This window comes from Parus major, chromosome 3, assembly GCF_001522545.3.
Source record: "Parus major isolate Abel chromosome 3, Parus_major1.1, whole genome shotgun sequence".
Taxonomy (NCBI): domain Eukaryota; kingdom Metazoa; phylum Chordata; class Aves; order Passeriformes; family Paridae; genus Parus; species Parus major.
The window spans coordinates 61,591,996-61,605,250 of record NC_031770.1 but is presented as its reverse complement, the minus strand read 5'-3'; the positions used below and the strand labels follow the sequence as shown (position 1 = coordinate 61,605,250).

Here is a 13,255-nt window from a genome sequence, read left to right as displayed (position 1 = left end):
GAGAGCGGGCTGCGAGCGGGCTCCTACCCGAGCTGTGAGCGGGCTGCGAACCGGACGTAGGCTGAGCCCCCGCGCTGCCATGGAGCCGCAGGCACGCGGTGAGTCTCGTCGGGACAGAGCCCTCCGGCGCGGCGCGGGGGTCTCGTCTCTGCCGCCCGGAGCTGCGCTCACCCCTCGGGGAGGGCCGAGCCGGCGAAGGGACAGCGCGAACTGGGGAAGGCGGTACCCGGGACGGGGGGTGCTCGGGACTGGGGGTGCTCGGGGCGGGGAGCGGGCCGGTGAGAGGAGCGCTGTGAGGGTGTCCGTGAGCGCTGCCCGGCGCCCTCCGCCTGTGGCGGCCCCAGGCTCGGCCGGGGAGCGCGGCATGACCCGGCCCGGTCCGCGGAGCGTCCTCGCCCTGCGCCCCGTCCTCAATCCCGAGCCGGGATCCCCTTGGCTTTCCTTATGGTTGAGATGTTGGCGGCCGCTTTCCCCTCCTGCTGGCTTTAGATGTTTCGCGGTCAGGTGGCTGGCTGACAACAACTCCGTGTTTAAGTTAGTGCCATCGAGATTTGTTGGTTGGTTGAGGTATTTTTATGTGTCCTGCTCCGCTGGCCATCCCCCTCCCCCGGTCGGGCTGCAGCCACCTCCGGGGCGGTGCGAGCAGGAGCCGGCATCGCCACCCCTGTCCCGGAGACAGCCGGAGGGCGGGAGCCGCCTCCAGCAGCAGAGAGCCTGGTACCTGGCAGAGCTTTGGATCCATCGAGAGCCGCTTAAAATTGGATCCGCTGAAATATTTCTGCAGCTTTGCAAACACGGCATTCATTCACCTAAAGTGAGCATTTTCTATTGCAACAGTTACGGCTTACGTAGCTGTTCATATCTCTCTCTGGATAAAGTTAATTGACGGCCAAAGAAGAAAATAAACTTTTCATGAGAGTTACAAATGATGTTTGGGTCAGCCCAAGAGATTTAGCACAGACAGGTCTTGCTCATCTTTATAATCTTCATTCTGTTTTCTAAAGAACCTCAGGGCTTTGTCACACAGGACTAAGCACGTGGTACAAATATTTCTGCAAAGTCAGAATGTTTAGGAAACATTTTATGTCATCTAAAACAGGGAGCTGAAATAAGCAGAAGACATATGCTAGTTGAAACTGACTGAAAAAATAGGCTTCCTAATTCCTAATAGAATAGTTAAAATGGGCCTTTAATACACTTAAAATAGATAATGTTGGCTACAAATACATTCGTATGTGCAGGAATACAGTAGGAAATTTGAATTCACAGTGCTTGTGAATGAGAGCCTTTTTTGCAAGTGTTGTGTATGTGCTGTCCCAATGGATGCATGGCTGAAGATGCCTGCAGAAATAAATAGATCTGTGGCTCAGTTCTTGGGATTTTTAGAAGTCAGTATTAAGACTACAGCATCAGACTCTTATTTAAACTAATTTTCTGAATACATCTGTATAAGTACTATGATGGGAGTTCCTGTTCATTAAATAGGAACTTCCTAAGATACAGAATTTGGATAATTTCTTGTTTTGTAGATCTGATAGAAAAGAGTATCAGATTCTGGTTAGCTGGATAGTGATAGATGTACATGTGACTCTTGCTTTCTCTGACTAGTAAGATGAGTAAATACACATGTTTTCAGTGTGTGTCAAAAATTTAGGTCAATAAATGTGTTTTGCTAATGTATATTTAGGTCAGCAACTCTGTTACTTCCCCAGATCTTGAATGAATTCTTCTGAATGAATATCTAATTCTTGAGTCTTTTTTCTTTGGTTTCTCACCTGTGTGTTTTATTTCTACAGTCTCCCATTACTTAAAAAAAAACAAAAAAAGTATTGCTTTGATAAACTAGCAGTAGAATCCAAGATTTTTGTGGTAGGTATTTGCATGCCAGCAAACCTTTGTTTTTACCCTCCTTTTCCTTCTAGACTTAATTTAGTGCATGCTACTGCAGTTAGGAAGCCTTGCTGGCAAAAAGAATTCAACCTGTGTCTGATGCTGTCTAATTCAATTAAATATATCTAAGCACTGGTCAGAAGTCTGAGTTTTTCAATCCCGGTTACACGTTTTGCAGAGCACGGTTATAGCAGTTTATTAAAACAGTAGCAATTTGCTTGAAACACTGTCCTAATTCCAGTATCTCCTTAAGCAGGAGGAGAAATGTGTATATATTTCAATGAGTTTATTAATTGCTTCTAAAGAACTTTCAGATGCCACAGAGAAATGAATCCTGAATGGTTTGTTCCAGTGTGCTCTGCTACGGTATTGTATTCCAGCTGAAAAGATAAAGCTATGCATTTAAAAGCATAATTGTGTTGTTTGTGCCATTTTATATTGTCCTTAAGGCAGGCTGTGCCTGTGTAGAGCAATTTTATGTTCAAGAAATGCATGGAAGAATAAAACACAGATTTCTTCAGAGCAGGAAAATAATTTTTGTCAGCATTTTTACCTAGCAGCATGAGTCAACTTTATGAGTCTTAATGCAACTGTGGACAAAAGAAAAGTAGTATGTGTAAATGTATCAAGGTACTGGGTAGAGGTCACAGGTAAATGCCATGAGTTTCTTGGTGGTTCAAGGCACAACATAGTGTCTGTCCATGCCCCAAAGACTGTGAAAATTAAATGCTCTGATATTTACTTTAAAGTAGTAGAGTTCATGGACTGGAACAGAATGACTCCTATGCTTAAACATATTGAATATGTCTGGCAGCATTCATGTGAATGAACTAGATGAGACGGACATCAGACAGAGGGTAATAGTAATTCGTGTTAAAATTATTTTCTAAAAAAATAACCATATGTTCCATGTAAAAAAAAATCATATGTATAATAACAATAATAAATTTTACATTATATAAGTTTTATCTTTAAGCCTCTGTGTGCTTTTCTCTTTGATTACTTTATGTTCCATGTAAAAAAAAATCATATGTATAATAACAATAATAAATTTTACATTATATAAGTTTTATCTTTAAGCCTCTGTGTGCTTTTCTCTTTGATTACTTTTCTCTTTGATTACTTTTTGTTCTTAATGGATGAGCTGATCTGGAAACACACCAGCTAGGCTTCTACTAGGCGCTAAACATTTCCTGAGAACATATTTGGTTTCCTTCCTACAGTTGCCATTCTCAAGTGAATTCACATTTCTCAGGTGAGAAGTTTGAAAGTCTGAAGAACAGTGTTTCTCTTTGAAAGGGAGGAAGGTCTGAACTGTGTATTTGCCTCTTGTCATACATATTCTACTCCAGGTCCAGATTAATTATCACATGTAGTCCTGCTTTCCAATTTAAAACTGTGCATGTCCTGTAATAATTTATAATGATGTATAATAATAATCCATGTACCATGGGTGTCTTAATCTGTCTCTCATCTGAGAATTCCATGTGACTTTTTAACGCTGGAGCTTTGCTCCTTACACATTTCTCTCCTTTTACAATAATTCTTCATTTCTCCATGCATCTAGATATAGTTGTACCTTCTTTCCCTGTCACATCCTCTCTTGATTCTTACTCTGATAAAAAGCTTTGATGTGCAGCTTTCTGCTCCCCTTTTACCTACACAGGTAGCTCAACCAGCTGCTTGCACTCCTGGCATCTGAAGGGGTTTTTGAGGCATTTCCCTGTCCTAGCAATTCTCCTTAGAGCTGTTCCTGACAGATGTTCTGCATGGCCAGCTCTTTGTTGTAGCCATAATAGCTTGCGGTGGCTACATTCCTCACCCCTGTCAGGTATTGTGGTGAGAGCTGTGGTTAGCTCAGATGTTGGATGACTCCTTGAGGCCTTACCTTGTAGGCTTGCTTTGTCCCTCTGCTGTAGCAGAAGACACACAGAAGCAGCTGGCACGCTCCTTCTGGGATCCTCAAGCCAGGTGCGTCTGCCCTGTGGTGTTACAGAGCAGAGGCAGCACCTTGGCATGTGCATTTGAGTGAAGCTTGTGTTCAGAGGAGTATCTTCAGAAGTCACAGCATTAGCCCAGTGCCCTCACCCTGCCACGGTGGCACCTGCCATCTCAGTCAGGTGGTCTGAGGTCTCCGAGGTGGGAGGCAGTGGTGAGGAGGGCTTGTGTTACCTGTGATATGGTGTGCAAGACTTGCTAAAATGGCACTGGCAGCTTGGTCAGCGTTCTCTGTTCTTGCTAGCTTGCTAGCTACTCCTAATCCAGATAGGAATCTGGATAGTCAATCTTGCAGTAGGGAGATGGGGATAGAGAGCGCACAGTGATGTTACCTCACTGCAGCAGCAGTGCTGTAGCCATCACACCAAAGCAGTGTCTTGCTGGAGAGGGCAGCATCTTCCCTATCCTTGTGTTTGGGTCTGGTGCTTTGCCAAGGAGCACTGACTCTTCCGATCTATGTTCACCTTTTCCCTAAGGACAGAGTAAAACTACTGGTTTGGAGCTGATTTAGTATAATTGTTTTATGAGAAGTGCTTGTCCACATGTGCTTTTTGAGGCATCAAGATTCATTCTAGCTGTCTAGGGGTTTGTGCTGTCTCTGCCTTCTAGAGCTCAGCATTGCCCCTCTATGAAAAGCAGGAGAGAGGACTTTGCAAAGGGTCAGGAGAATATTAGAGTAATTGAACCAGCCAGCGATAACCTGCTTATTTCACTGCACAGTGGAGGTTTCAGCTGCTGTGCTGGTAAGACCACATGAAGAGGAGGTCAAGTAAAAAAGGCAGGGTTATAATTTATGATAGGATTCTTAAATATTTAACAAGAGTGCACAAAGCTCGAAATAATAGTTCTTTCATGCTTCTTATACTGCAAGGAGAGAAAATGCATGTGTGGAATGAGTTATTTGGTATATCGGATTTTAAGCAAGTAAATGTCTGAAATCAAATGCAGTGCTTCTCTTTTACACTTTTGAACCTGTACTGTTCAAGCTTCGTGACTCTTGTCACAGGTTGAAATTCAGTTTGCTGAGGCTGAGAAAACTTGAGTGGCTTCATGCCACACCTGAGAACTTAAAATAGCATCCTATGGGATTCAGAAATGAGATATAAAAAAGAGACCTGATCTAAAAACTAGGGCCAGTCTTACAAGTCTTTTTAACTTTGACAGTTTTGCAGCCATGAGGACATAAAATGTAGAACATGCTAAAACAAAAACATCTAACTGTAAATCATGTTTTAAAATTCTTGCACTATTTTTTTCTCCTGTGTCTTATTCTCACAGGTCTGGTGGTGTGAGCCCTACAAAGCAGCACGAGTATAATCTGAGTCTGCTCTCTGTACTAAAAGTGTGCTAGTGGAAAGATGAGTCTGCTGATGCTGTCCTGACGTGCCTCACTGACTAGTACAGTAGAGAAACGTGTGGAACTTTTGAGGTGCTTTGCTTAGGCCGTGTGCTGCTTGAAGGATGTGGCAAAACCTTGGCTGCAGATTGCAGAGGGTTTGAAGGAAGGTTGCCATATATAGAAATTTATGTATCAATTGGTAGCTTATTTTAGCGCAATCCTGGAATTTAGATTTAGAAAGAAGATACTCAACCCTTGGTTCAGAAAGTGTTTTGAATTCTTCCTTTCCAATTAGAAAATGTCTCTTGAGGTAATAGATAAAAGTGAGGCCTGGCCAGGCTAGTTTTATCTGATTTTATTTGTATCTCATAAAATGCACAGTTGAAATGCCAAATTTTATATATACAGTACGGTGTAGTCATATCACTGCTGTCTAAAGTGGGCCTTTCGGCTGCTGCATCCTCTAAAACCATCTTGTGTGAGAAATGGTGAGAAGGGACTGACAAGTACAGATTTTAGTATCAGATGTCACAATGACCTTCTTCAAAACCCTTCAAAACTATGTAAGTGGATTCTTTAGGACAGAGGTAATAATACTTAGCCATCTTTGAGGTCCATGAATCAAAATCATATCCAACTAAGCTATCATGATTACACTTCTGCATCCATGATGTGGTTAAGTGTTGCAGGTAAGTATTTATAAAAGACATATTTAGCAAGTGCTTGTATTGTACTTTAGCAGTGAATCTCCCTTTTCTTTCTCTTGTGCTCTCTCCGTCCCTCTTTCACTTCATACAAAGAAATAGAACAGCAGCAGTGAGGATCTTGTTGCAGAAGTTCTTATTAAAAAGTGTAAAACAATTGCAAGAAAGCAACAATTACAATGCTGATACTTCCTGAAGTGCCAGCCTACCATAATGATAAAACTCTTACAGTGTCTTCAATTTTCCCTCTTCTGCTTGGGTAAATTTTACTTTTTCTGTGCTTTTAGGATTTAAAATCGCCAGATCATAAAAAGGGCTTCTAAAAGGCTGCTTGTGTTAATTAATTACTTCTGTGTAAGATTTCTTGAACCCTTTGATCCTTTGTTACTTATTCCAGCAAAATTTTATTGTGCTTATATTAATGGCATGTGGTTAATGGCATGATTAACCATGAAGGATCCACTATTGGATCCCCAAGCAGACAAGAAAGATCCCACTGCTAGTTGCATAACATGCTAGGAATTTCTGTATTCTCTTCACATTACCTGTCATGTTTTCTTATATAAGCTGGTTGTTGAAAAATGCTTGTAGCTAAAACCCCAGTCTTTTACAGCAACCAAATAATAATACATCAGTAAAATTTATAAAGACAGGTTTACAGAGAAAAGGAAGAGTCATGGTTATATGTGTGTATTCCATGGCCAGATAAAATAGCTTCTCTCACTTAGCTTGCTTTCCAGCTAATGGGCTTTGAGATGCTTATGAGCCATGTAGTCAGGGATCCAGTTCCTAGATTTTTTTTACATCTGCATTTCTAGTCACTGAAGGAGAATCCAGGGAGCTCAGAGAAGTAGTCTGCATGTATAAAGAACAGAAGGAGGTCTAATGACTTGTGTCATTTCTAGAAATGGAAGACAATAATATGTCTTGAGCAGTCAGTTCCTTCTGAAGCAAGAAGGGCTGTCAGGAAGAGTGCATACTTCTGTTGTTCCTGTTGGTCTTCTAGGGTTTGGTTTCTGTAAAGTTGTCCTGCTCTCACCACTAATGTACTTTAACCAGCAATTATCCTTGCTGTCCACCAAGAACATAATGAAAGTACACAGGAACTAGAACACTAGTTCTAGTGTGCTTTAGGCAGAGAGAGACCTAAAGCTGCATTTGGAAAACATTTTTGATATTCATACAAGTGTAAGGTGCCTATAGATATGGTGTTGATTTTCCCAGTGAAAAATGTTTGCACAAAATGTTTATGTACCAGGCAGTGCAGTTTATTTTCATGTGCTTTCTTGCTGAAAGGGTTAATTTTGTTTGTTGATCAGTGAAGTTGTTAGGACCAGATCCTCTCCAATTTGTTTCTTCCTCTTGTGAACCTTTCCTTTCGTTTTTTCTTTGCATTTATACAGTCTGATTTTATTCTGGGTTATTGATTGTGAAACACCCTTCCTCCTTAGCCATCCAAATACAGTTGTCTCTCTTTAGTACCTGTGCCATGCTTTCAAATTGTATTTAATAATTGCCTAATAATTAAAGTTACTAATATGCAAATTTTAAATAAAAGATAATTTAAAACTATGTATGGTATTAATTTAAAAGGCTGTATGATTTATATTCTGTAAATATTTATAAATGGTTGCTGAAGGGAGGTAGGTAATGCTTTCTGTGTTTGCTTCATCAGTAAAGAGTTAGGTTTTTCTGTGTTCAGATTCTGTGTTCTATGTTTGCAATTATCTTTTCATCAGTTTCTTCACCAGGAAATTGCCTTGCCACCTGGGTGGGACTAAGGTGATGCAGGTTTGTAGTTACAAAAAGGTGGCTCATAACCCTCTAAAAGTTTTAAAATACTTCTGCATAGTTGACTCAGAATAGCTGTTTTCATTGTGCTTTAGGTGGATTTAGTAGTAACTTGTCAACCTGATATTGGCTCAGGCATTTTAGGCATTTTATCTAATTCCTCTTTCTATGTTTCTCACTTGAATTAAAATGTTTTTAAATGCACAAAGTAGACTTCAGGTCACACTAAGATTTTTAGAGGATGATATGGAGCAAATGGGTCTAGTTAGAAAATCTTCCGAAGGCCTTAGATACTTTATATTATTTCTCTAGTGCATGCTATGCTGTTGCTGGCTAAATTTTCACTAAGAAATTATCAGAGATAGTTGTATTTAAACATACCCAGATTTTTCTTAGAGACGAGTAAAATATATGTACATTACAGAGTTAGAGGGGCAATTATGCCAGGAACAGAAGATTATCTTGTGCTTAAAGTATTTTAGATAGATTGCAGCTATTTAACTTATTGTTGTGGGAGGAAGGAATCAAAGTCATAACCAGAGAGAATGATTTTTGCCATGTCATTATCTAACTGGTGCTGTGCACTATTATGTGCATATGAAGAGCCAGTTAAGCCATGTGCTCTTGCAAGAGAAAATCCTTCAGTCGTGTAGTAGGACAGGTGGTTCTGATATCAAAGAAAAGATGACTGTGAAGAAGGAACAATTACTTCAATAGCCTGATTAAAAAAAAAAAAAAGGCTGCTGAATAATGTCATTCAAACATTCATATAAATAGAATCACAATACAGACTTGAAGACTTAAATAAGGTATTTGCAGAGCTAAATAACAGATATTATGAGGAAACTGGAAGTCAAATACTACAGGTGGAGGAAAAATGTGTTCTCTTGGTTTTAAATTGCTTCAGAAAATAGAGAAGCATAGATAATCAACAATATAGATGAAGCCTGCAGTAAGCACAAGGAATAAAGAAGAGTATGTAATGATAATAGTTTGTACCCTTTTAGGAGAGGCTCAAAGATAGGAACTAGATTTAAACCTAAATCCAGAATTAGAAGGCTTCTCAGTTGTGTCGAGTTCTGCACAGAAATATGGAGCATGGACATGTCCTGAAAAGGGAGTGGCAGTATTTTGGTCACAGTTATGTGTTGTGCATGGGAATCAAGGATGGAGAGGGTAAAGAAGGGAGAAAAATTTTAACAATTAAGTTGAGTAGGGATGAAGATGTGAATGAAACTTATTAGCAGAGATGCAAGTATTGGAGTTCTCATTTATTTCAGAAAAGTAAGTTGTGTTATGTCCATCTTGCAACAACTTCCTCAGTAAAATATTCTTACTTAAGGTAGTAGGAGAGTGAAGAGAAGACAAGGACTGTCTTGTGCTCATTTTCTTGACCTTCTTAAGGTACTGAAGTTAAAATAGGCATTATTTCACACTGGGTGATCTGTAAAGATTTTAGGTTGGAGGTCTGAATTATATTCTTGCCATTTGAGTGTGGTCTATGCATGCATGCAACTTCAGCAGCATGGCAACTCATGCCATGTACTTAGCTAAACCCCATCCTTCTCTTGCCAGTTGGCCTGCCATTGCCTATGCCCACAGCAGCTGTCAAAGCAGCTCACCCTATTTGGTTCGGGGCTTATCTTCCCAGCTGATCTTCAAGGGAAAAAAAAACAACACACACTCTGCCTGTCTCAGCTGCCATTTTCTGCTGGTGTTTGAGGCTGAATTGGGGACCTCAAAGATTGAGACTGTATGATGTAGCTGGAAGTGCCAGTCTCTGTCTCCTGGTCCAATAAGTAGCCCCTCTGAAGCATGGTCTTGGTGTCACTTGGATGGCTGTATGGGGCATGCCATCTGTTTGTACACAGATAGCCAGGGCCCTAAACCCCAGGTGCCTCCACTCAGAGCCCCGCTAAACACACAGATTTCTTTGTAATGGCATTTTACATAACACTGAGTGAGCAAAGCCACAAAGTTAATGATGCCAAAAACTCTGAAGGCCTTAACATGGAGCTTAACACTTGGAGCAGAATAGTAAGTGCTTCATTTCACACCTCAGGATGCTGGCAAAAATGCTTGTGGGAAAAACAAATGAACCTTGGAGCTGGACAGACCCAGATAGATGGTACTATTCTGACTGAAAAGTGTTCTGTGTGGCCTGTGTGCAGAGAATTACTGTTACAGTAATTCCAAATTCCAGGTTTATCAGAGCAACCCACTGCAGCAAGACATCCTGGCTGAAAAGCAGTGCATCTGCAGGAAGTGGTGTGGCACTCAAATGAGCTGTTTGTCAATATATTTGGAGTATTTCCTTTAAAAAAATTGTTTCATCTTGAATACAGGGCATATGCAACAGAACATTGCCATTGTGTCTATTAAAATGTGTTGTTTTCAAATAATATTCATATAAATGAGCTTTATTTTTATTGGTTTTAAATAAATTGAGTTGCAGGTAGATGCATCCAAGGTTGGGTCGAGTTTATTTAGGGAAGACTAGCGGAAGTTTCCACTGTCATGACACACACCCCCACCCCCCAATCCTCTACCCCATTAGGAAGGCAAAAGTGCACTGGTGCAAAGTAGCTAGTCTTAATTATGAAGGGATTAAAGGGTGAAGCAGGTGGTGCTTAAAAAATGGGGGGCTGGGAGGGAGGAAGACACAACATACAAGACATATCTGCTCTGAGAAGTGTGTTGATTCACTGCCTCATTTTGGTGGGAATGAGCTTTTACATAATGTGACATAAAATTTAAGAAAAACTCTGGGAAAAGGAACTGTGTCTTCCTCCGAACTTAGGGGCCTATAACTTTAGAAAGGTATGGAGGGCCATAGAGATAATGAGAGAGCTGAGCACCTGTCCTAGGAAAACAGGTTGAGAAAGTTAGTGTTGTTCAGCTAGGAGAAGAAAAGGCTTTGAGGAGACTGTACAGCACCTTCCAGTACTTGAAGGGGATCTACAAGAGAACTAGAGGGACTTGTTTCAAGGGCATATAGTGACAGGACAAGGGGAAGTGGCCTTAAACTGACAGGAAGAAATTCTTTACAGTGAGGGTGGTGATACAAAGGAACAGGTTGCTTAGAGAAGTTGTGGGTGTCCCATTCTTGGAAGTCCTCAAGGCCAGGTTGGATGGGGCTTTGAGCAACCTGGTCTAATGGAAGGTGTCCCTGCCCATGGCAGGGTGATTTGAAGTAGGTGATCTTTTAGGTCCCTTCCAGCTTAAACTATTCTATGATTTATTGTTGCTAATTTGTAATTATGCTGCCTACAAAGCTTAGTCACAGATCATGAATATTTTGTGCCACAGTATGCAATAAAATAGTCCTGGTCCTCTAAAACTGTGATCTTTACTCTCCCAGTATGGGAGTCTGATCACAGAGGGGAAAGATAATTTGTCTCTTTTCTCCCAGCATTCCTAAATGTGAACATTATTATATGTAACAACATAGAGACATTTATTTTGTATTAAAACAATGGGGGTAATGAATTTAAATGTGAAGAGAATAAAGAATCTATCATGTACCCAATTATAATTATTTCCTGTGTATTTCCCTAGTACATTTGCAAGACCAAAAGTGACACATCTGTCTTACAGGTTGAAATAGCTGAAAGGGGATATGAGGAAAGCAAGCAACCTTCTGGCTTCAACATTATTTTGCTAATTTTTAAATTACGCTTTTAAAGATCTTGTAAGTTATGTGTTTTGTGATCTAAAGGACACAAAATATGACTAGATGAAGAATTTATTTTGTAATTAAAAAATAAAATTTTATTACTTTTTGCAGTACAGATACATTGTTGGAAGTTAATTGAGGAGGCTTTTGAGTTTAATTATACTGCAGTTAGATTGCTATCTAATTATATTCTTTTGCACCTGGCTTTAGAAAAGTACAATAAACTGATTCATTCTTAGGAGAGAAAGGTTATTAAATCCTGCCATTAAGTTTCGGTGATTTTGATTCAGTGGAGCAGATGCGTGATCTTAATTATACAATTGATGGGATTGCCGTCACTTCTACCAGCTGAGGATGGGACCCCAGGTGCCTCTCTATCCAGAGATGAGAAATATGTACTGTCATGTATTTTTAGTAGGAAAGGGTGGGTTTAAGAAATGTGACTGACAACTTCCACCTCTGACTGCCAGCATTTCCATGTCATAGCTTTTATCTTCCCCTACATTGTTTTTTCTCACGTTTGATTATATATGCATTATTCCTTCATTTGTTTTATGCTGTGTGTTACAGTTTCTAGAGTACCTTATTTGTAGAGAACAAGTCCCTTTTGTGATACAGTTATCCACTTTCTCATTCCCTATTATTCCATTGTGACTTCATCTTTTTCCTGTTTTTCCTGTTTTTCATAAAGAAAAAGAGATGACACCTCTTCCACTTGAGGCATTTTTTTCTTACCATTGACATCACAGAAAGTTGTGCAGCGTGATTAATAGAAAGCACAGAAAGTTGTACAGTGCTGTCATTACTTACTTTCAGTTTGACATAATAGAAGGAACCTTCTACTGTCTTTAGACTGTTACATTTCACAACAGTTGCTTTGTTTTTGCATAGCTACAGCTTGAAAATGTTGCCCTTGTCTTGTCCAGGCAAGGATTATTATTCTATACAAGGAGATCTTTCTATAGGGTAAAATGTGTAAGATCATCCTTTCATTCAGAACATTTCAGGTAATTATTTTGTTTGGAACATCAGTTCCCAGGTTGAAATCTTAGGCTCAAGCAAATTATATGTATTTTTTTAACTGTTATTGCTATTCTCATTTTATCCATTGTGTTTCTGTGTTTGGCATGATTATCAAACTGCTTATCCATGTGTATGGTTTCTTGGTGCAGCAGTCAAGCTGTTGTCTCTCTTTTCTGCCATTTTTTTGAGTGTAGATTGTCTCTCTTCACTGGCATAGATTGGCAGCTGTGTTAGCAGTTTCTGGAGGAAAAATAAGGTAGAGACATCCTCAAGGTATGATTAATTAATTTTTATTATAATAAAACAGAGAAAAGAATCAGCACATGGATAAACTGACTGTTTATCCGGGAGCTTCAAATAGAAGCCTTTTTCTGCCTTTGTTTGGAAATCTGCCAGTCTATCTTATAGCTATGGATAGATTTTCTTACTGCTTGGGTTTGCAGGTGTTAAGAAATTGAAGGGAAAGCTTTAATAAAGTCAGCAATAAGCTCCTCCAGAGTGACCGGGGACATCTACTGTGAGATTTTAGACCACATCCTGGAACTCTTGAATACCCAAAAGCTGTACTCTCTCGCTCTCCTTGACACTACTGCCAACCAGCTCAGTTGAGAGAGGGTATGAACACAATTGCTCATCCATCTCTCTCTTCCAAGGAGCATACTCAGAGCAAAGAGAAGACTGAGCTCACATGGTTGCAGAAAGTAGAACCTACATTTTTCTGTAATGTTTACATTTTTAATCTACATCACCTGTGTATCTTGAATATTTCCCTCTCTTAGCCAACACCTTGGTCTCTGAGTTTGTTTTTCAATCGTAACTTCAAAATCAACCTTA

General features: G+C 40.0%; 1 protein-coding gene across 8 annotated transcripts in view; it reads left to right on the top strand.

Annotated features, from left to right (window-relative positions):
• The window catches only part of TPD52L1 (TPD52 like 1), a 50,635-nt gene that overhangs the window by 522 nt on the left and 36,858 nt on the right, over window positions 1–13,255 (top strand). For 5 of the 8 annotated variants that reach the window (XM_015621542.1, XM_033512813.1, XM_033512812.1 and 2 more), the window contains exon 1: window positions 9–98. The exons of 2 other annotated variants lie outside the window; for them this stretch is intronic. In XM_015621542.1, the coding sequence (XP_015477028.1) occupies window positions 80–98 (19 nt within the window). In that variant the 5' untranslated portion in view covers window positions 9–79. Of the gene's footprint in view, window positions 1–8; window positions 99–13,255 lie in introns of those variants that run through there. One more of the 8 variants, XM_033512816.1, reaches the window with a different exon arrangement.